Source organism: Phoenix dactylifera, chromosome 8, assembly GCF_009389715.1.
Source record: "Phoenix dactylifera cultivar Barhee BC4 chromosome 8, palm_55x_up_171113_PBpolish2nd_filt_p, whole genome shotgun sequence".
Classification (NCBI taxonomy): Eukaryota; Viridiplantae; Streptophyta; class Magnoliopsida; order Arecales; family Arecaceae; genus Phoenix; species Phoenix dactylifera.
In genome coordinates, this window is record NC_052399.1 from 13,998,059 (window position 1) to 14,018,837 (window position 20,779).

General features: G+C 39.6%; 1 protein-coding gene across 2 annotated transcripts in view; it reads left to right on the forward strand.

The window, feature by feature from the left end:
• Window positions 1–864: 864 nt before the first annotated feature.
• LOC103695574 (phosphatidylinositol 4-kinase alpha 1) overlaps window positions 865–20,779 on the forward strand; it is a 41,255-nt gene continuing 21,340 nt past the window's right edge. Inside the window, exons 1-13 of one of the 2 annotated variants that reach the window (XM_008776950.4) lie at window positions 1,098–2,060; window positions 2,704–3,045; window positions 3,128–3,289; window positions 3,780–3,950; window positions 4,102–4,260; window positions 4,354–4,481; window positions 4,890–5,196; window positions 5,802–5,970; window positions 6,181–6,398; window positions 9,653–9,811; window positions 9,908–10,090; window positions 14,020–14,544; window positions 14,670–15,029. In XM_008776950.4, coding sequence (XP_008775172.2) covers window positions 1,098–2,060; window positions 2,704–3,045; window positions 3,128–3,289; window positions 3,780–3,950; window positions 4,102–4,260; window positions 4,354–4,481; window positions 4,890–5,196; window positions 5,802–5,970; window positions 6,181–6,398; window positions 9,653–9,811; window positions 9,908–10,090; window positions 14,020–14,544; window positions 14,670–15,029 — 3,846 coding nt within the window. Of the gene's footprint in view, window positions 2,061–2,703; window positions 3,046–3,127; window positions 3,290–3,779; window positions 3,951–4,101; window positions 4,261–4,353; window positions 4,482–4,889; window positions 5,197–5,801; window positions 5,971–6,180; window positions 6,399–9,652; window positions 10,091–14,019; window positions 14,545–14,669; window positions 15,030–20,779 lie in introns of both variants that reach the window. The other variant, XM_008776941.4, reaches the window with a different exon arrangement.

Consider the following 20,779-nt stretch of genomic DNA (forward strand, 5'->3'; position numbering starts at 1 on the left):
AGTGCAATTCCGAGTTCAACTCTGATCCACCCCTTAACTCTAACCCATTGCCTTTCCAGCTTTTACCCCCACCTCTAGTCCCACTGCCATGTTGCCACCTCCCGCTCTCTCGCCTTAAAGACAAGCTTGAGTTCAAGTTTGGGCCTAATTTCGGAAAAAGTTCGAAGCATGAGCCTAATTTGAAACCCGTAGATTTTCTTTCCGACCGAGATCGGGCTTGAGGAAAGCTAACCTCACTCGTCCAATTCCAGCGCTAGTCTGACCTAGTCGGATGATACCCTTCTCCTTAATGCATGTGTTAGTGAGCGGTTTTGATTTCAACCTAGAAGGAAAAATTATTACTTGTGATCATTTATTGCATCTGCCTTTTCATCTTAATTTATCAATCATCGGATGTATATATTCTAGAGTCTAGTATGTTTGATGCATGTCATATTGCAATGCGATGCGCTTTAGAAGTGCCATTGAAGGTTACGGTCTCTCAATATAATGCACACGAGAAATAGCATATGGAAGGTTAACATTCACTTTATTTTTATTTTTCATAAATAATTTGTTTTATACTTTCTTGATTAAAATACTCTTGCCAACATGATAATTACTATATATATGTATACGTGGGAAACATGTGTTTATATTTTAATAAAGATTATTTTTTTTATAATTTTTATTTAATTTCATTGCAAGAAAAGAATTCAAGAACAATTTTTCTTTTTCTGAAAATAAATAAAAGGTTCTAACAAGACAGAAGTCAAGTCCTTCTGCTGCAATCTAACTCTGGATCGAATTTGATGCAGTCCATCTATGGATACATTTTCCTTCCCCGTCGAACCAAGTCTGTGACCGAACGCCAGTCTCATCTCGGTCGCGTCGCACCCGATTCGGCCGGCTAACCGCTGCCTCCGTCTCCCACAAAACCATCCCCTGGAGGACCCAGGCGGCTTTGCCGAGAAAATAGTAGAGCCCTCTCCCCCTTCAAGAATATGGAGAGGACGACCTTCGTCGTCGATCCTGAGCGAAAAAGAAATCAAGAAGAGAGAGATCTCAAAAAATAAAAAGAATTCCGGTCTCTTCTCACATTGTCTTCCTCTCTCGCCATGGAAGCTCTCACCGAGCTCTGCGATCTGGTCGCCCAGAACCCGGATCTCTTCGCCGACAAGCTCGCCTGGATCTGCGGCCGCTGCCCCCCTACGGCCCTCCTCCGACCCCTCCCCTCCGCCGGCCCCGCCGGAGGCGGCGGGCGCGTCTCCCGCTCCCACCTCCACGCCCTCCTCGCGCTCGCCCGCTTCTTGTCCCGCTGTCCCTCCCCGCCTCCCCCCTCCGCCCGATCCCCCCTCCTCGACTTCCTCCGCGTCGTCCCCTCCACCGCCTTCCGCTCCTCCTTCTGGCCCCAGTCCTTCCCTCTCGACTCCATTGCCTCCTTCTTCTCCGATCTCCTCCGCTACGCCTCCCTCGCCGCCGACCGCTCACCGGAACTCGCCTCCGACCTATCTGCCTTCCTCGGCGAAACCCTCGTCTCCGCCACCCTCTACGCCGGGGACGACCCCGCCATCGCCCGCGCTTTCCTGGCTGCCGTCGCCCAGAGCTGCCCCCCCTTGATCCCGGCCGACGCTGAGCGCCTCGTCGGCAGCCTCCTTGACCAGTTCGGCCCCCCTGCCGACGAGGCGGCGACATCTTCCTCGGAGAACTCCTCGTCCTGGAGCTCCTCCGCCCAGAGCACGCCGTCCAAGGGGAAGGCCAAGGAGGAGGACAGGGAGGTCGCGGATGATGGGACGAGCGTGGTGTCTTCATCGTCCAAGGAGAATGAGGGCAGCGGCATTTCCCGGAGGAGCAGCGTGGATCGGTTGGGGACCACCGGGGGAGGAGGGGGGTCGCCGGCGGTGAGGCAGGACGTGGCGGCCTTCGAGGAGGAGTCTGTCGAGGGATTGGAGAAGCAAGAGATTGCCTTTAGGTTGTTCGGGCAGGTGCTGGATAGGGTGGGCGTGATCAAGTCCGGGCAAGTGGAGCAGGTCAGGATGGTGGCGGCGAAGCAGCTCAAATCTCTGCCAGCATTTCTCAAGGTCTGTAGGCTCTGTCTCTAACTATCCAAATATTTTTTCCCCCAGTTCTATGTGAGGTTCGAAATGGTGTATTGAGGTAGAGTAGACCGATGATCCTGTACTCATTTGGCCGGCTATGGAAAGAAAAAGCTTGCATCTGCTCCCCCAAAACTATAACCTGTCAATCAAAGTTCGCTGTTGAGGTCCATTTCTATGATTACGTTCCATTTTCGATGTTGGCTTTCTTTTAGGCTGTAAGTGGAACTATTTTGGATCTTTTTGGTAAGAGGAACTATTTTTCTATCAACAGTCATGTTTTATTAATTTCGTAGAATTCGGTTTGTTAGGAAGTTGATGTTTATACTAAAGAAGGAAGTGAAAACGAAGTGAAAGAAAAAAAAATTCACGAATTTCACTTGAAGTTGTCATTCAAAGGATGTTTGAGAATATGAGGATATACCTACATATTTCTTGAAACCTCAGCTTGCTTATAAAACACAATTAGAGATTATTCTTGACTCTTCTAGTAATCCTTTTCTTTTTTGCTGATATAAACTTGAATGGCGCATGGCTTTCCTGTCCAATTCACTGACTTTGAATTGGTTACAGCATTGTGCCAATGGGTGTTACAGCTGAAACTCTTGTCTGTGTTTTCCATTTCTAGATTCGAAAGCGTGATTGGAGAGAACAGGGAGCACAACTGAAAGCTAGAATAAACACGAAACTTTCCTGCTGTCAAGCAGCGACCTTGGTGCAAATTAAGAGTCTTGTCTCTTTGGATTCGGTTAACAAGTCCTCCAAAGATGTGTTGCGTCGGACACTTGCTTTGTTCCTTGATGCTGCAGAAGCATGCATACTCTCTTCATGGCGAAAATTGAAGATATGTGAGGAGCTGTTCAGCACATTGCTCGGTGGAATCAGTAAGATAACTGTCTCTCGTGGGGGCCAGCTGCTCCGGGTGTTGCTAATTCCCTTGAAGCCTCTTGTTCTGACTACATGTGCTCAGGTATGCACCTTGCTTTATTTTTGATATGTGGCATGCTATTTATACCCGGACATGCAAGTTATATTATAGCTTGATGATACAGGCTGATATGGTGCGAAATAATCAGGGGGCAATGTTTGAGACCGTCACAAAGCTAAGCTGTGAAATTATTGAGTTTGGATGGAGTAAGGATAGGGCTCTTGTTGACACATTTATCATGGGTTTAGCTGCGTGCATCCGCGAACGAAATGATTATGAGGAGCAGGTTTGTATAATTATTAAATCCTCATAACATCGTTATAGGTTTGTGTATTCTTCTCTTGTTTATGCAATTCTCAAAGCCTCAACATCATAGGTGAACATTTATGAACTTCCATATGGTGCATACTGATCTGTAACCCATTATTAATGAATATGCTTTCCTGAAACCATTATTCATTATTGTTGAATGTGCTATCTTGACAGTTGCTTAACATTTATCTTTGGATTATAGGCTTATCTTGAAACAGGCAAATTGTTAAACTGATATATGGTTGTCTAGGTATCATGCTTTTATTCATTTTCTAATTTTTATCCAGTGGACAGCATAACTTGTGCTTGGCTACTGTCTAATGTTATCACGTTTTATGATTACTGTTTGATTGGTGAGGTTTTCGACATACCTTGTTTGTTATCAAAGTACCTGTCGAGTGTGAGTTCTGTTTTCCAGACACTTGATTAATGCTGGAGCCCATTGTTTATATTTCCTATTTCAGGATGGGAAAGAAAAACAGGCTGTTCCTGTTGTGCAGCTAAATCTTATACGCTTACTGGCTGACTTGAGCATATATGTTAATAAGTTGGAGGTTGTAGACATGATATTGCCCCACTTCATTGAAAATCTCGAAGAGGGTGATGCTTCAGCTCCAAGTTTATTGCGTCTCCGAGTATGGAACCTTGTCTCCTCAGCATGTACATGCTTTGTCATTAATTTTTATCATTTGACCATACTATATTTTGTGGTTATCTTATTATATATATGTTCATGTGAGCTAGTATCTTACAAACCAACTGAACTGGTTTTTGCAAATATTTCAGCTACTAGATGCAATATCACTTATGGCTTGTTTGGGATTTGAGAAGTCATATCGCGAGACAATTGTTTTGATGACAAGAAGTTATTTAGAAAAAATTAAAGCTTTAGGATCTACAGGAAACAATACATCACCCCCAGAAGCTACCACAGAGCGAGTTGAGGTTTGTTTCAGGTTCCTTGTGGGTCTCCAAAATATATTTTGTCTTGCAGACGTATGACACTATTGCTAACTAACTGTTTCAACCATTTTCTAGACTCTTCCTGCAGGGTTTCTTCTAGTTGCTTCTCGTCTTGCCAATCCAAAACTGAGATCTGACTGTCGCCATCGGCTATTGTCTTTGTGCTCTGATGTGGGTCTCGCTGCTGAATCTAAAAGTGGGAGGTAGGATGCTATATGATCTATGAAGGCCCTGAAAATGTTTGCTGTTCGAACTTCTGATTAGATCAGTTTCATAGTAACATTTGTGCAATCTAGGGAGCCACCAAATGCCAGTGTTCTTACTGGATGCTGGCTAGGCACCTATGTGCATGATTTAGCTAGGTGGGTGCCTTGATGTCCAGGTAGCCACCTGATTATTTACCAAGATTTTTGTGATGTCATGTTCTGCGGAAGCAGAAAATGTTGAGTATTGGGTGGCTGCTTTGGCACTCAGAGGCTCTAGCATAGCTATCTTGTCAAACTTTCAGTTTTTTTATTGAAATGCTTATCTCAGTGAGCATGCCCTTTTTTCCCTGATTTACTGTTTTTTCTTTCTGATTATATTCTCAAACTGGCATTCTGGTCACCTAGGAGCGGAGCTGATTTCATGGGTCCACTACTTCCGGCGGTTGCAGAAATATGCTCTGATTTTGATCCTTCTTCTAAAGTTGAACCTTCACTCTTAAAACTCTTTCGCAATCTGTGGTTCTATATTGTTTTATTTGGGCTAGCACCTCCTATTCAACAAAATCAGGTTCCGACAAAATCTGTCTCCACTTCGTTGAATAGTCTGGGAAGCATCGGTACAATTGCTCTTCAAGCTGTGACTGGCCCGTACATGTGGAATAGTCAATGGTCTGTAGCTGTTCATCGCATTGCACAAGGAACACCGCCTCTGGTAAGTTAAATGTAGAGGTAGCTGAATGATATTATTGGTGGCCCTCAAATTAAATAAAATTCATCTAATCTAGGTTTTGCAATACTGTAATTTTTTGGCTTCATAGGCTCTTTCTTCTTCCCTTTATATGATGCTCACTATATAGCCATAATATCTGTAAAATACATGCCCTCTGGAAGCAGGGTGGTGTACTTGTATATGGCATCTCAATTCTTTTTCTTTTTCAAAAAATAAGTTTTATCCTATTTTTGATGTTTGTCTCTTTTCTATATTGAGGAGGGTGTCTTCCATATATTTATGTGGTTCCCTCCCAACCATTTCTTTCAGTTTAAGGGTATGCTATGCTTGATTTCATATTCTTAAGGTTATCACTCCTATCAACCGAGATATGGGTTCAAACCATGGTCTGCCGTACCGGTCCGGGCCGCCACCGGTACGCCGGCCGGTGGTTCAAACCTTTGATATTTAGAGTTACACAGGAAAAAATGGCACACATTGTTGGCTAGATCTGATAATAAGATAATTATGCTGCTTTATTGTGATTGTGGATGTAAAGTTTCACTGTCGGTAATATCTAACTTTGATCTTAGATTTGTTTCTCATAGGTTGTTAGTTCGGTGAAATGGCTTGAAGATGAGTTGGAACTAAATGCTCTCCACAACCCAGGTAGTCGTCGAGGTAGTGGCAATGAGAAAGCTGCTGTAGGTCAAAGAACTGCTCTTTCTGCTGCTTTAGGAGGTCGAGTCGAGGTAGCAGCAATGAGCACAATTTCAGGTTTGGGTGCAATTTTATATTAGAGTAAAATTTTAGTTTGTTATTGTTGACCATTTCTACATGTGGGTTCTTAGACCTTGCTTTTGATTTCCAATAACTATTCATATATTTTGCTAAATTGTAATTGCACATCTCAAGCAAAAAAGAATCAGTCAAATATATTGTAAAGTTTCTTGTAAATAACATGTGCTCTCTACCTTTCGTCAACAGGTGTTAAGGCTACATATCTCCTTGCAGTTGCTTTTTTGGAGATAATACGTTTTAGTAGCAACGGCGGAATACTCTCTAGTGACTCCACTATGACCATGCCAAAAAGTGCATTCAGTTGTGTATTTGAATATCTACTCACTCCAAACTTGACGCCAGCTGTTTTTCAGTGTTTGACAGCAATTGTCTATAGGGCTTTCGAAACAGCAATGGCGTGGCTGGTAGTCTCTGATCCTCAAAGGATGCACATTTTTTTTGGGTGCCATCTTGGTTCTTGTTACATTCTTGCTAATAATTTGTTGATTGTCTGGAATATATTTATATGTTGTGCATATGCTTACCTGTATACTTTTTGATTACTTTTCAAGAGTGGTTCTAATCACTGATAGATATGCCAAAGTATTCCAAGTTCGAAGATCCTTCAGTCTTAAGAAAATTCACTATCTTTAGGTTATATTATGGACTCATTAAACTTCCTGAAGAATCCTGTATCAATAAATCTCGACTAAAGGTACAGGAACATGCTTTATATGGATATGTGAGGTTTGTCATGTCCTTAAGAATTGTTTTGGGAAGTACCCTACAAATTGACAATTGAATGGTCAAGAAATTGCACTGTGTTCCATGGATCTCTTCTTTGAAGATATAAGATCTTGATGGATTTATTTTTCTTATTTTTCTTGAGGCTAAAGAATCTTTCTTGCATCACTCCTCTTTTGAGACATCTTATTTTAATTATAAAACTGTTACGTAGCAGCAAGAAATCATTGACCTGAGACCTTCTTCCTTCCTAGATCATATGGGGCTAACCTTTTGTATATTATAACATTTCTTTATTAACATTTTAAAATATCTACCATCTGATATAAACTGGTTCGCCTTACAGCTACTTGCATGAACAAATTCTAGCGAACCAGCCATGGGGGCAGTGAGTGGGATCCAATAGCCCCTGTGAATTGTGCTACACCTTGATGTGCAACGCTTGCAATGTTATGATTCTTGATGGCTGTTGGATCATACATCATTCACCATGTGGCTTGCAAGTTCCTTGATTTGGTAAATTGCATTCTTGTTTAGATATAATTGGAACTGCTGGGCTTCAAGCTAGGCTGGAGTAAACCTGAGCATAGTTACAAAATCTTCTGTCTTTACAAATTAAATTGTATTTAATTCCCATTACAAGAGCCAACTGTACCATTCATTGGATTTGATAGTTCACAAGCCGATCATGAACAGTTTGTGAAATCTGTTAATGAATCACGAGATGGCAAACTGTTCGTGGCCCATGAACGGGCAGATGTGGGAAGCCCAGCGGAAAAAGGTATAAAGGATGGGATGTGAACATGTGGAGCCTTGGAATGGACCAAAGTGGCAGGGCTTGTGGAAGAAAAGTAAAGAAGGTGGGACTGTAGAGTGGACACTTAGAGCTTCAAGGAGTGAAACAGAACAAAATAATGAATTCTCTCGATAAGATCGATGGCTGTAAGAGTTTTTAAGTGTCATATTGTGACATTGAAGATGGTTCTTTTGTTCCTGGAGGGTCTTTTAGCCTTTCTTTCTTTTTATTTTTTCTTGTAGTTATTTTATATTTTTTTGGCCAAAATAATTCTCTAGATTTTGGATATCTTAGATTATGTTTTTTTTCTTTAAGTCTCATCTTTTTTGTTGGCTTGAAATTTAACAATTTCAAGTTCTTTTTGATAGTCTTGGAGACGATATATCAGGAACCGTATAAAATAAGATTTAACTATACATATTATATACTACTTTTTATGTACAATTTTTTTAATCTAAAACTTCTGAGGGAATTTGAATTTTTTATTTTAAAATTTCAAATTTTTATTGAACCTTTTTAGACTTACTACATTTTTCTGAATTTCAATATTATTAACCAATGTTTGCCGTACGCGTGCATATCGTCCCATATCGGACATACTGCAACGTACCAGTACTGAATCGAGAGTCGATACGAGGGACGTACAAAGTCTCAATATGCCGAACCAAATCCCATATTGGGCATATACCGATATTGTACCAACATGTTACTGGTATGAGGTCTGATATGGAGATACCGGACCTTGTTATTAACCTTCTCATATTATTCTTGAATCCAAACTTGTGTCTATGAACCTGAGGCCTTCCCAATTGCAATGTGAGCCATGAATTTCAGGTCTAGCCCAATGCTAGTCCTGCCTTGGCTTGTTATGAACCTTGTTTGTGCCCTGGGATTCAATTTACACTGTTTGACTCTTTTTTCTCCATAGAAAAGGACTTGTTGCTCCCTTTAGGCTCCACTATTAGTCATTTTTCAGAGAATGACATGCTCTATGCCTTTTATTAGAACCCTGTTGTAGGTGGCATGCCAAAGCCTCTTTAATCTTTATTGTCCTAAAAGAAGGGCTGGTTGGTATCTGTGGTTAAATCCTCTACACTTTTATAAAGAAGTATGTGCTTTAGAGTTTAGACATTTAATTAGGCCCTGGGATTAGGCATTTTATGAAACCCAACTTCAAACAAATTGTTGTTTCTAAGAGTGATGGAGTTTCCTGCTCAAATAAATATCCTAGATATCTGTTGTGAGTCTGTTCTTCATGCACACTTATAGGTTGTATCATAGGCAATATGCTTGTTTGCCAATTGCCCTAGATTTAGTTCTCACAATAATGGGTCCCTTGTATTCTTGCACGTGTTAGCTCACAAGTGGCTTATTGGCATGAATCAGCTGTTCCTGCTATCTGCTTGGATGAGCTGGCCCTAGTTAGCTTTGCACTTCTTGATGACGGTCAGGGTCCACTTGCATGTCTATGAGCTTTCACCAGCACACATGCATGTGCATGAGCCCCCTTTTATGCACCCGTATGTGTGATTTCTTGTGCCTTATTGGTTGGCACAAGCATTAGCATGTGTTTTGCACCACCATATTTCATTATTGTGGTGATGTTCGAGTGAAGCTTTAGATATATTGTGACATCTTATTGTACCTAAACTTTGGTGGTTGAGTCCATACATGACATTATGAAGAAATATATATGAGATAATCCCTCCCCATTTTCATTGTTATTGTAAATCCACCTGTTATGTGCATGCTACCACTCAAATGTATATAACTAGTTACTTTTCATGCTTCTGTGATATGCTTTCTATGTGATTGTGCCTCCTCACCTCAAGGCAAGAGGTGAGATAAACCCAAGTCAGCCTTTTTTAAACAGTACATTTTTTACATTTTTCACAGTGATTTGAAATTCGACCCTGACATTCTCTTTCAGCAACCAAAAATCTTATTCTTCTCAGTTGTAGGAAAAATTACTTTCTTCCCGTTCCGAACTTAATATCTTTTCTTAAATGGTGTAGTATAGACTTGTGATGAAATATTGTTACATTTATTCTTAATGAGTCATCAATTCTAGGTGCTCCTTTTTCTTTGGGCTTTAGATTGTGATGTCTTGGTTGTTGATGGACCTACTTGGATGTCCAGGAGGAAAGAATATCTGATATAGGAGAAGAGGCTGAGAAAAGGGAATCAATACTTTCAGCACATGCATGTTTTCTTATAAAAAACTTGTCTCAAAGGGATGAACATGTTCGTGATATCACTGTTAACATATTAACTCAGTTGAAGGAAAGATTTCCACAGGTTAGTGCTCTCTTCCTAAGGTATGGCAGTTTTGCTAATATAATTTCTGAGCTTTTGTCGGGTCTGCTGAAGAAAAATTCTTTGACGCATCTGCAGGTTTTGTGGAACTCTTCATGTTTGGATGCACTTCTCTTTTCAGTTCATAATGAATTGCCTTCTTCTCAAGTTAATGATCCTGCTTGGATTGCCACTGTACGTTCTTTATACCAAAAAATTGCTCGGGAATGGATCACTACAGCACTTTCATATGCTCCATGCACCATACAAGGCCTTCTACAGGTTTGCTCAAACTCAACATTTAAAATTATTTAGTATGGACCATTTTCTTCATCATTTTTCTTTGCTTACGTTTGACATTGCTATTATCTTAAGAAAATAAATTTCCTCACTGGAGCTGAATGCTATTTGGAACCATGTATCCTTTTGTATGTTGTTGATCAAACTTTAAGCCGTGATGCTCGATTACATATGCTTGCCAAGCTTCTTTTATCTTGGTTCTTGGCTTTTTGACTCAAGTTAGAGCTTTTTTTTTTCCTTGCATTTTTTACTCGAGTTGTTTAATTGACATTACCTTGTTTGCTTCTTTAAGAGAGGATACACTTTTTTTCTGTATTTATTGTCTGGTTTAAGTAATTTTTTTCTACAATCATTTAAATACGTAATATCTAAAATAGTATTTGATGCACCAGCAATATTTATATGGTAATGTTTGTATATGCTTATTGCATGCATGCTCTTCTTTCTTTAAAATCGATCCACGTACAGTGTCTTTTGCATGTTCATACTGATTAATTGCATTGTGAGTGTTTCTGCTGTGCTTGTTGTGTTTCCATCATTTATTAGAAGTCAACATATGATGCTGATCTGCATGCTTTAATTGCTTTTCTATCTGTGTTTTGGGACTAGTGAAGGTGTTATCCTTGAGCACTAGATTTTGCAGTTAACTTGTTGGACTATAATACTATTGGCTTATAACCAAGGTTTGCCGTCTCGGTACCACACTATGTATTAGTAGTAGTACCATGCTGGTATGGTGCCAGTATGGTTGGCACATGGGTCTGTTTGGCGTACGGAGACTTGGTATGCCCCCTACAAATTCTCGCTTTGGTACCAACATGGTATAGTACACCTGGTGGTATCCATCAGTATGGCAAACCTTGCTTGTAACCAAGATAATCAATCATTTGGGCTTTACCAACATTATTAAAGATGGTGAATTTTTTCTAGTAATTTGGTGGAGATATGTGTCTTTGTTGTGGTGGCCGATATGCATATTTGACATTGCGTTAAAGTTCTTTTGTTGACACTAGGACAATTGTGCTTATTATCAAGCAGTATGAATTTGTTTATACTCTGATTGTGATGCCTTATAATGTTTATTTTGTGTTGTTGATTTGATTATGTTCTCGCATGAAGATATTTATAACTTATGAGTAACTCTTAATTATAGAAGGAAAGAACTTCTGAAACCACCGACCCCTCCCACAAATCATATTTTGTTCTCCAATGTGATATGGAAAACTAGTCTGAACTCAAATAACTCATTAGCTTGTTATTGCTCTGTTTATTGATTATTACCATCCATTCATTCCACTCTTTATTATTTTTTTTAACTTAGAGTTGTTGAGGTAATATCTACTTTGTACTTGGTCCCCTAATTTTCAGTGGAATGTGTTGTGTCAGAGGAAAAGAAAAGTGGCATCATCTTATGCAATCTGAGTTTATAGGTTCATAGGATGGATCTTACTGATTCAATTGAAGTGCTTTATGAAGAATGAGTTGCTTTGCTTGTGTTATATGGAGTACCTTGCCAACATTTGGGAATATATTATGGTTTGTTTTAACATATCTGCCTATGTGAATCCCATGTGGCTTAGGACTAAGGTTTCTAACTATGTCCTATCCCATTCATGAGGCGTGACATCTTGCTAGTATTTGGACTTTTTGTGCATTTGAGGAATGTCCTTCTAAGCATGATTACTAGGATTATGGTGAGCTGGATGTGTCAAGAGAGCTTTCAAAGTCTTCAAAAACTTGATAATGTCACTGTGACCAGCCTTCAACAGAATAAATGAGTAAAACAAGTTGTGGGTTGTTGGAATTTCAGGATAGCAATTAAGTGCTTTCTCTTCATTACAGTTGTGCAATGGAACACTTGGAATCCCTGTTATAGTGGTCCCAGCACCCCAAGCGGGACTTGTTGGTGAAGTTTCTGGATGACACCCAGTTATCATCTTAAAACCTTGTTAATCCTTTTCAAAGGGTCTCCACGAACAGTCATAACCTAAAGGCTGCAACATCAGGTATGTTGGAGGAGTTGATGATTCATTGATGGAGAAATTTCTTCTGAGACATGGAGCAGACATCGAATTTTGGGGATCACAACGGGTTTTCCTTCAGCAATATCACCACTTCTCATTACTTATGCAATTAGCTTTTGTGCAGTTGCTAATATTTGGTGACTTTGTTGCAATGGTTGTTAGTAAATACTTAGATGGCATGTTAATGGGAAATACGTAGGATTAGATAATTACAATTATATGAGGGGTCATGATAATGACATGTGAGTTAGTCGTAGGGGTGGTGTTTAATGCTACTCTCCACCCTTTCACCATATTCTCCAGTGTAATCCCAAAAATTTGCTCCAGCAAAATGCTAAAAAATGGAAGAAATTTTAACACTAGTTTTCTTCCAAGCTTACCCCTCTCCACAATCAAATTCTTCTCAGCCTGCACCTCTTATTTTTTCCCAGTAAACCAAGCTTCCAAGTTCACACTGAATCCACCCAACTGTGGATGCCACCTCAGCATAATAGCCAAGCCAACGTTCAAGGGAGGGTGACATGGAATTGTTCCATCCCATTATGTCCTAGAAAAAGGAAAAATGGGAAAAAAAGGAAGGAGCCGGCTCTTCCATTCCTTCATGCCCTCCTCCTTATTGCTGCTGCTTGAATCTCCAGTGATAGTCTCTGCCACTCAACCTCCTGTTGAGTTCCTTCTTGGTCTATGTTCTTCATAATGTCATCATCCTTATCCATGACCTTGTTAACTCTTTGCTTCATTCATGACCTCCTCCAGCATGATGACAGAGAGAGTCTTGTGCTCATCAAGGATATCCTCCGAAGCTAGTTGCAGCCATGATGGCAGCAAGCAGGATATTTGGCCATGGCTCCTGAAGTTGAATTAAAAGAAACCTTGATCATCCATTGATCTTGACCAGATAAGTACAATCCTTGCTCAAAAAATAAATAATCTTAACTCTAATTCCATCTAAATTTAACGACTCCGAAAGATCAGGAGATTGCTCAATTCAATAAGGTAGTCCACAGAAATCACTTGAGAAAGACAGTATGGGGAGATGAAGAACAAGGTGGCGGAGGAAGTCACATGTAGTTGGATAGGGTGGTGGGGAGAGGTAGAAGGCAAATAATGCAACAACCCCATGCCTATTTTTTGCTTTCTTGGGAAATTAAGATTGGTAAAGTTAATTTAGCCATTGGTAGGAGTACACATGGAAGAATAATACCCACTGATATTTGACAAGTGTGAGAAACTAAGTTAATCTGATCATACTGGAGAATAAGGTAAATAGGTGGAGGATAGTCGTATTAAACCACCACATTGGGGATGGCTGTTATCATCACCCTTATATGAAATGCTTATTTACATTAATCTTTCCTTTTGCATTCATGTAGCAGACCTTTGATACGCGGCAACATTGTAATGTCTTACAGCATGGTATGATGAAAATCATCTTTTGGGTTTCAGGCATGGTACTTTTGAACTTATGTTACCTTGAAGATTGTTGGTTATACTGGAGTGAGATGGCTGGAAAGACTTGATTCCATATTTGTAAAAATATAATTCTTTGCTGGATGATGGATTAAACTTATAGTGTTCCTTGGTGATTTAAAGCAATATAAAATATGCAGTGGCTTTCTTTATGTGTTTCCAATTATTTTTGTATAAAATCTTTATAAGTTACTAAATAGCTTGGCATGCCCTGACTATGATATTCATGGTTCATGGTTATTTTGTCTGAACTAGGATATATGGACTTAAGTATTATTCATCTGTTGTTGAATGTTAATGTCTAGGCTGTTTATGCATGGTGTCCCTTAATTTACATATAGAGAGCACATTCTATTTGTTTCGGTGGATGATTTATCTTTCTTTTCCATACTTTGATGTATACGATTTCTATGCCAGGAAAACCTTTGTAAGCCAAATGCACTGCAAAGAACACAACATGCATCAGATGTGGTTTCTCTTTTGTCTGAAATTCGTATTTGTACTGGGAAAAATGATTGTTGGAGTGGCATTAGGACAGCAAATATTCCTGCAGTAATGGATTCTGCTGCAGCAGCATCAGGAGCAAAAAATGAAGATCCAGAAGGTTGCACTCTGGAAGTGCTCTCAACTGCAATAGTGAGTGCAACAGTTAAGTGCAACCATGCTGGAGAGATAGCTGGTATGAGAAGACTTTATAATAGCATTGGAGGTTTACAAATGGGTTCACCTCTAAGTTTGGGAGTTGGTCCACAATCCTTAAAAGCAAGGGTGCCCTCTTCACAATCACAACTTGAAAAAGAATCATTTAACGAGCTTCTTCTTTTAAAATTTGTTGAAGTTCTTCAGCAATTTGTTGGTACCGCTGAGAAAGGTGAATCGGTGGATAAGACTTCATTTCATGAAACATGTTCTCAGGCTACTGCATTACTTCTTTCACACATGGTATATCTTCGATGTTTCTTTTGAAGCTTGCCTTTCTGATCACTATTCTGTTTCATCAGAAGAAATTCCCCCTTTCTTCAGTCATCCATAACACACTCAGATTAAATGTGATCATTTTTGTTCAGGGTTCCGAGTCAAAATTAAATCTAGAAGGATTCTCACAGCTACTACGACTTCTTTGCTGGTGTCCTGCTTATATTTCAACACCAGATGCGATGGAGACTGGAATATTTATTTGGACATGGCTAGTTTCTGCAGCACCTTCACTGGGACCCCTGGTCCTTGCTGAACTTGTTGATGCATGGTTATGGACAATAGATACAAAACGTGGATTGTTCGCATCAGACATGAGATATTCAGGTCCTTCTGCAAAATTGAGACCTCACCTCATTCCTGGTGAGCCAGAGGCACCTCCTGAAAGGGATCCAGTGCAAGGACTAGTTGCCCATAAACTCTGGCTTGGGTTTTTTATTGACCGTTTTGAGGTTAGGAAGAACTACACCCTTTTCCACGTTTCTTTACTTCTATTATTTGTTTTTTTGTACAAACTTCTATTATTTTTTAGTTGTAGCCTATTATACTATTAAGGATCATACAGCCAAAAGAACATCTATGGGATATTATGGATTCTGCTGCTTAAATTATACTTAGGTTATGCTGCACTAGCATTAAGTTCTCATCTTGAAATGAAGCATCTAAGATTCCAGTCAAGTTTATATTGGGACAAACAATGGAAAGTGTTGTCAGAGGACATAATTTACTTCAATCTCAAATGCTTATCTGTGTGGAAGAACAAAAATATTATCTTTAAAGAATGCTAATGCTAATAAGTGATGCCTTGAACAAGTGACAGACTGTTTTCTTAGTATTTTTATTCCTATAATTTTTCATATAAATAATTAGAAAGCTTGGATTTCTTTATGCAGAACCTTGGTTATATATGCTTTGAAATGATTTCTCGTATAAGCAAGTTGAACCATTTATTTAATCAATGATTCCTAGTCATTTGAAATAAACAAACATCAACTATTAGGCTAGTATTCCTTATCAAGGTCCGCCAAACTGGTACTGAAAACTATACCGGTCGGTGGGTGAGTCGGTACAGTGCCGATTCGGTAACCAGTACCGTACGACAAATAGTATGCTTGAATCGACACACCCAATTTTTTTTTTAAGTTTGTTTAATTGGTAATGAATTTTTTTTTAACTTTTTCAATAATTATAAGTATCATTTGATATTTTTTGATGCTTCTATATCTCGATTTAATCTAAAAGATGCATTTTTTTTTAAAGTGATATAAAATATAAAATAATTAGTGAGATGTTGCATGCTACAAGAAACAATATGAAATATCCTAAAATCAACTAGTGAGGTAGAAAATATAAAATAATACAATCAATTACATATATTTAAAGTACAACATATATACTAATATCTAAAATCTCGAGTGACGATGCCTCTCTTAGATATCCGGATCTTTAAAATGGTTCAAGGCACGTCATTCCACTCATCTAACCAAGCGGCATAGTCTTGTATGTTCATCCCATAAGGAACGCGCTCTGAGTTAGAAGCACTTTCGGATCTCTCGCTAAAGCTCTAGCTCTGAGAGATGTCCTCTGGCTGATATTGCGGCCGTAGAGGGGCCCATCCGAATATGCCGACAGCAAAATTCGACTCGTAGGATACTGAGTTGCATAGGGTAGCAGCCACCGGATGATGATGCCTTAGACGTACCATATTCATATCCGTATCCATATGGGTCATAGGCTGCCTGTGGCTATGGATAATAGAATCCAGTATATGACTCAAAACTTGATACGGCTATGGATCCTACTCTACGTGCGAGGTCATCTGCAGCTGTATTGTGTCCTCCTGAATGACCTCGAGGAGTCCGTCTCTTATATGCAATCTTATTCTCGCGGGCTTTACCAGATCGTGCACCGTGATTTCTATTCTGTGTAGCATGCACAAATTGGGACTCATCGGCGAATTAAAGACCATCCTGCGATTGTTTCATATCCTACTCCCTAGCCAGCAGATCGATAACCATCAGAACTTTCGCTGCTGCTCCTGGTCTCTAAATGTGAGTGAACCGACTCTTCCTCCACACTCTTCATGGGGGTTGCAGGGGGTCTGTCTTTTCATTTTTAGTATGCTGAGTAGCTGCCTGCTTACCCTTTATGCCCCTCTGTCTACTTACCCTTCGTGCCCCTCTCTGCCTGGCTATGTTGGGAGGATGAATGTCGCCCTTCTGGCCGAATCGACCGGATAACATACTGGCCTCATCCAAGCGGCTCTCGATCATATCTCTGAGTGACTGCTTCGGACAAAGAATCATGTGATGATCGGCTCCCATGTGACCCCTGTGGCTGTGGTTGATCAGCTGGAAGGATGCACGGAATATTGTGATTAGCCCATTGCCCTGCATCGATTCTAGCCTCGCTGGCTACAAAACTGGTCGATCGTGTAGGCGATTCTCGCTCATCAAGCTATGGTTCTTGCTGGTGGCCCACAAGCTATCCGATCATAAGATCATCCTCATCGTCAACAAATGCATTTTGGATCGGATCTGTGTGTTTTAGCTACACTTCTTTCTGAATGCACTTTAGCCTCAACCTCAGATTGTAGTGAATATATATAAAATCGTTGAAGCGCATCTGTGTTAGATGGCTCCTCTGCTTGTTTTGGATGAGGTTGAAGGTGGACCAGGAGAGGATCTAAATTGCTAGTCGCTTAAGATTTTTTGCGAACAAAGCACATAAAGTCCCTACAATCTGGTACTCCTACCGCCGCTCAATGACGTTGATGTACTCATGGGTATACGTTGGATCTGCTTTCTTGATCTGAATTTTTGCCCTCTCCATCATATGATACAAGAATCCCATTTGGGAGTACCTCTTGTTGTCCACGGTCCGAAGCACTTCGTACAATAGTTTGATAGACTTCACTATTTTTTTGGCTCGCTGCTAGAATATCTACCTCGTCACCAAGTCCCCGATAGTGCTCCCTTCAGTGCCGACCCTCGCAAATCTACTTTTCTGCCACTTGGGACTAACAAATATCCGATATAGTGCTTTTTTTTCTCAAGAAGGCTATCAAGTGTAACGTACTTGGTAGCAAACTGTACCACTTCTGGTTTCAAGATCTCTCCTCCTGCATTCCTCCTCATTAGTGATAGGACCTATGTATGGCTATAAATATGTATGTGATGATTTGGGCTGTCTTCATTGCCTGCTGCACCATATGAATCTTCGCAATGTCCATCAAATGAGGTCGATACAATTTGCAGCATATGTGGTCCAGAAAATATATAGCTGCCACTCCATCTCCATTAAGATCTCTCCGACAGCTTTATATTGTGGCTCATTATCAGTGATGACCTATACGACAATCTCCTCGCCTCCCTAATCAATCACCTATCCATCAATCTGAGAATGTACATGGCATCTTGCACCTGATTGGAAATATCAACTGACTTATGGAAGAAAGTCTTCGTATCACAATATGTCAAGAAGTTGATAATGCCCTGCTTGGTAAGACCGGTCCAACCATCACATATTACTGTCGTCCATATGTGGGTCACTTGCAATTGCATGAGGCAATCTACTTCTCTAGCTCATTATTGTCAAGAAGCTTACCATAGATGCTTTCAATCTTGAGGGATCTACACCGGGACCGACAGCCTGTATGGAGAAAATAGCAGATCTATAGTATGTATTGTCTATCACATTCTCTAGGAGGTGGCTGAAGTAGAACCAGAATCCAATAGCTCGCCATATCCTTCTTGTTATCCTTTTTTAGCATAGTGTCAACTCTCTGCTAATTTGAATTCTTGCTGAGGAAGGCATGTAAATTTAAATCATGGATGGTGGCTCCTAATGGAATCTCCGTGGAAAACTTTTTTCTGCTACCAAAGAGCTTCTAGCATAAATGTAATATGGCTACCGCCTTTGCTGACGGCCTTCCTAACTGAGGTCCTCTTGAACACTGGATCTGCCCTACTACTTGCAGAACCAAAGTCCAACTCATAGTATGAGGGCCCAAATCGAACCTTATGCTTGGCCACCTCATCCTGCTGCCACTGATCATCTAGGTTCGCCTGCATGACAGCCTGGATCTGTGCCTTCTCATCATCTAGAGCGGACGCCTCATCTGACTCTCTAGAGTGATAAGAAGGTGGCTCTGCTGTTCAGCGGTCCACCTCTACTTCTCGAAAATCCTCTCCTTCGTTGCTTTGAAATCAGCGAAGTGCTTTTTATTAGCTATCGAACCTCACGTGGGCATTTTGGTGCATAGATATGTCGGGGTAACTACCAGCTAGGTGCTGCTTCAACCTGGTTACTCCTCTTGAATTTTGTGTTATACCAGTTGCACTTTTAATAGTGCCGATTCGTGAGCGTGTGCCTATGATTCCAATCAATATCACGCTCTAGCTCTTTTTTTCTTGATGATTCTATTCCTGCAGGTTTATTAAGTATGTTAGTTTATTAATTATTAAAAAATAGCAAAATTTTGTTAGAATGAAGATAATATTTTTTATTTCAAAAAATACATTTTATTTATCTAATACATATACTAATTTTTCATATTTATTTATATATTTATATATTTTTAATAATTTTTAAGTTAAAATATATTGAATACCATAAATTTAGAAAAATATATTTTTTTACTTCAGAAAATACTTCTGAAATATGTATTGCATACTACTAATTTTTTATATTTTTTGGTATTAATTATATATTTTTAATTATTTTTTAAATTAAAAAATAATTTTTAATTATAAATATTATAAAATTTAATTTGAGCTCAGATCAATGTAGAATCCTACAATGGATGCTACATATATTATTCTAGGTCTGTGGGCATGCATCAAAGGCTACTTTTCGATTTTTTTCAAATTTAGGCCTAGACTACTATGTGCATAATCACATTAAAACTTGAATAAATAAACATCAAATTTAGCTGGAGAGTAGCTTGCATGCTCCTAAATTCACTTCTAATTTTACATTTTTTTGATTTTTTTATTTTTTAATCCAAAAATGTATTTTTAATTTTTAAAAATTATATGTAATCTGAAAATTAAAAATTTGTCATCGTTTAGATTATTCATAGATCTACAACATAGTATAATCAAACCAAAATAAAAATTTTTGGCATGATTTCTCCTTATTTTGCAAATTTCAAGATTTTTTTGACGTCCAAAAAAAAGAAAAAATGAGATAGGGGAGAGAAAGCATATCTTATTTAGAGTTGGATCCTCCTTCAATCGTGCTGAATCAGTGTATTGCTGTGGGAAAAGAGCGAGTATTCAGATAGGTTGTAAAGGCCTGAAAAACTTCTTGGGCCTTCCTAATCATCTTTTAAAGCAAAAGGAAGAGGGAGGAGGGGGGCCAGTTCGGAACCAGTTTGACTTGGTGCGAACTAGATGGTTCACACCGATTCTACATGGAACCAGCAGGTTCGCATGGACTTCGGGTGATTCGCGACTGGTTTTGGTCGGTTCGGAGCCGGTTCGGAGAAAAAGGTGAGCCGACCTGGTCACCGGGTCAGTTCGGTACGAGCATACCGAGCCAAACCGTATGGGCCGAACTAGTTCAGCGGACCTTGTTCCTTATACTGTGAACTAGTGAAGGAATGTTCATGCCAATAGCAAAATATTTGGTATGCTTTATACCTGTATGCACAGTTGTAGCTAGCTCAGAATTATGTAACACAACATAGGTACTCATTGTCCAGGTGAAATCATGCTAACCAATCTGTAATTAATTTGAGATTTGGATTTCAATCAAGGTTTTTTTTTGAACCAAATCTGTCTGTTATATTTGTTAGAACTATTCTTAACAAAATTCTAATTTTGGTTCTCGGCACTATGTAATACAACTGAAAAAATGATCTTCTGTATGTTATTTACCTGCTGCGCCTCATGATGGAATGAATTATAGATTAATTGTCTCAATGTGAAGCATGCTTGAGGCGTATGGCCTACAGCTGAAGCTTCTCGGACCTGGTTTAACCTGCTGATCACTAGAAAATTCTGAAGTGTTCTTTGTGGTAGTCTTGTTAACGGAAAGTTTTTTAACTATAAATACTTCAATCATTCCTGGCCATCTTAGGCTCTTCATGTGCATGATCATGATGTTAATCAGTGTTTTCGATTTTCCGTCAGGAAGAAGGTAGCTTATTGATAATTTGTGACTTACATTGCTCAATCCAATACTTTCCTGCAGTGCA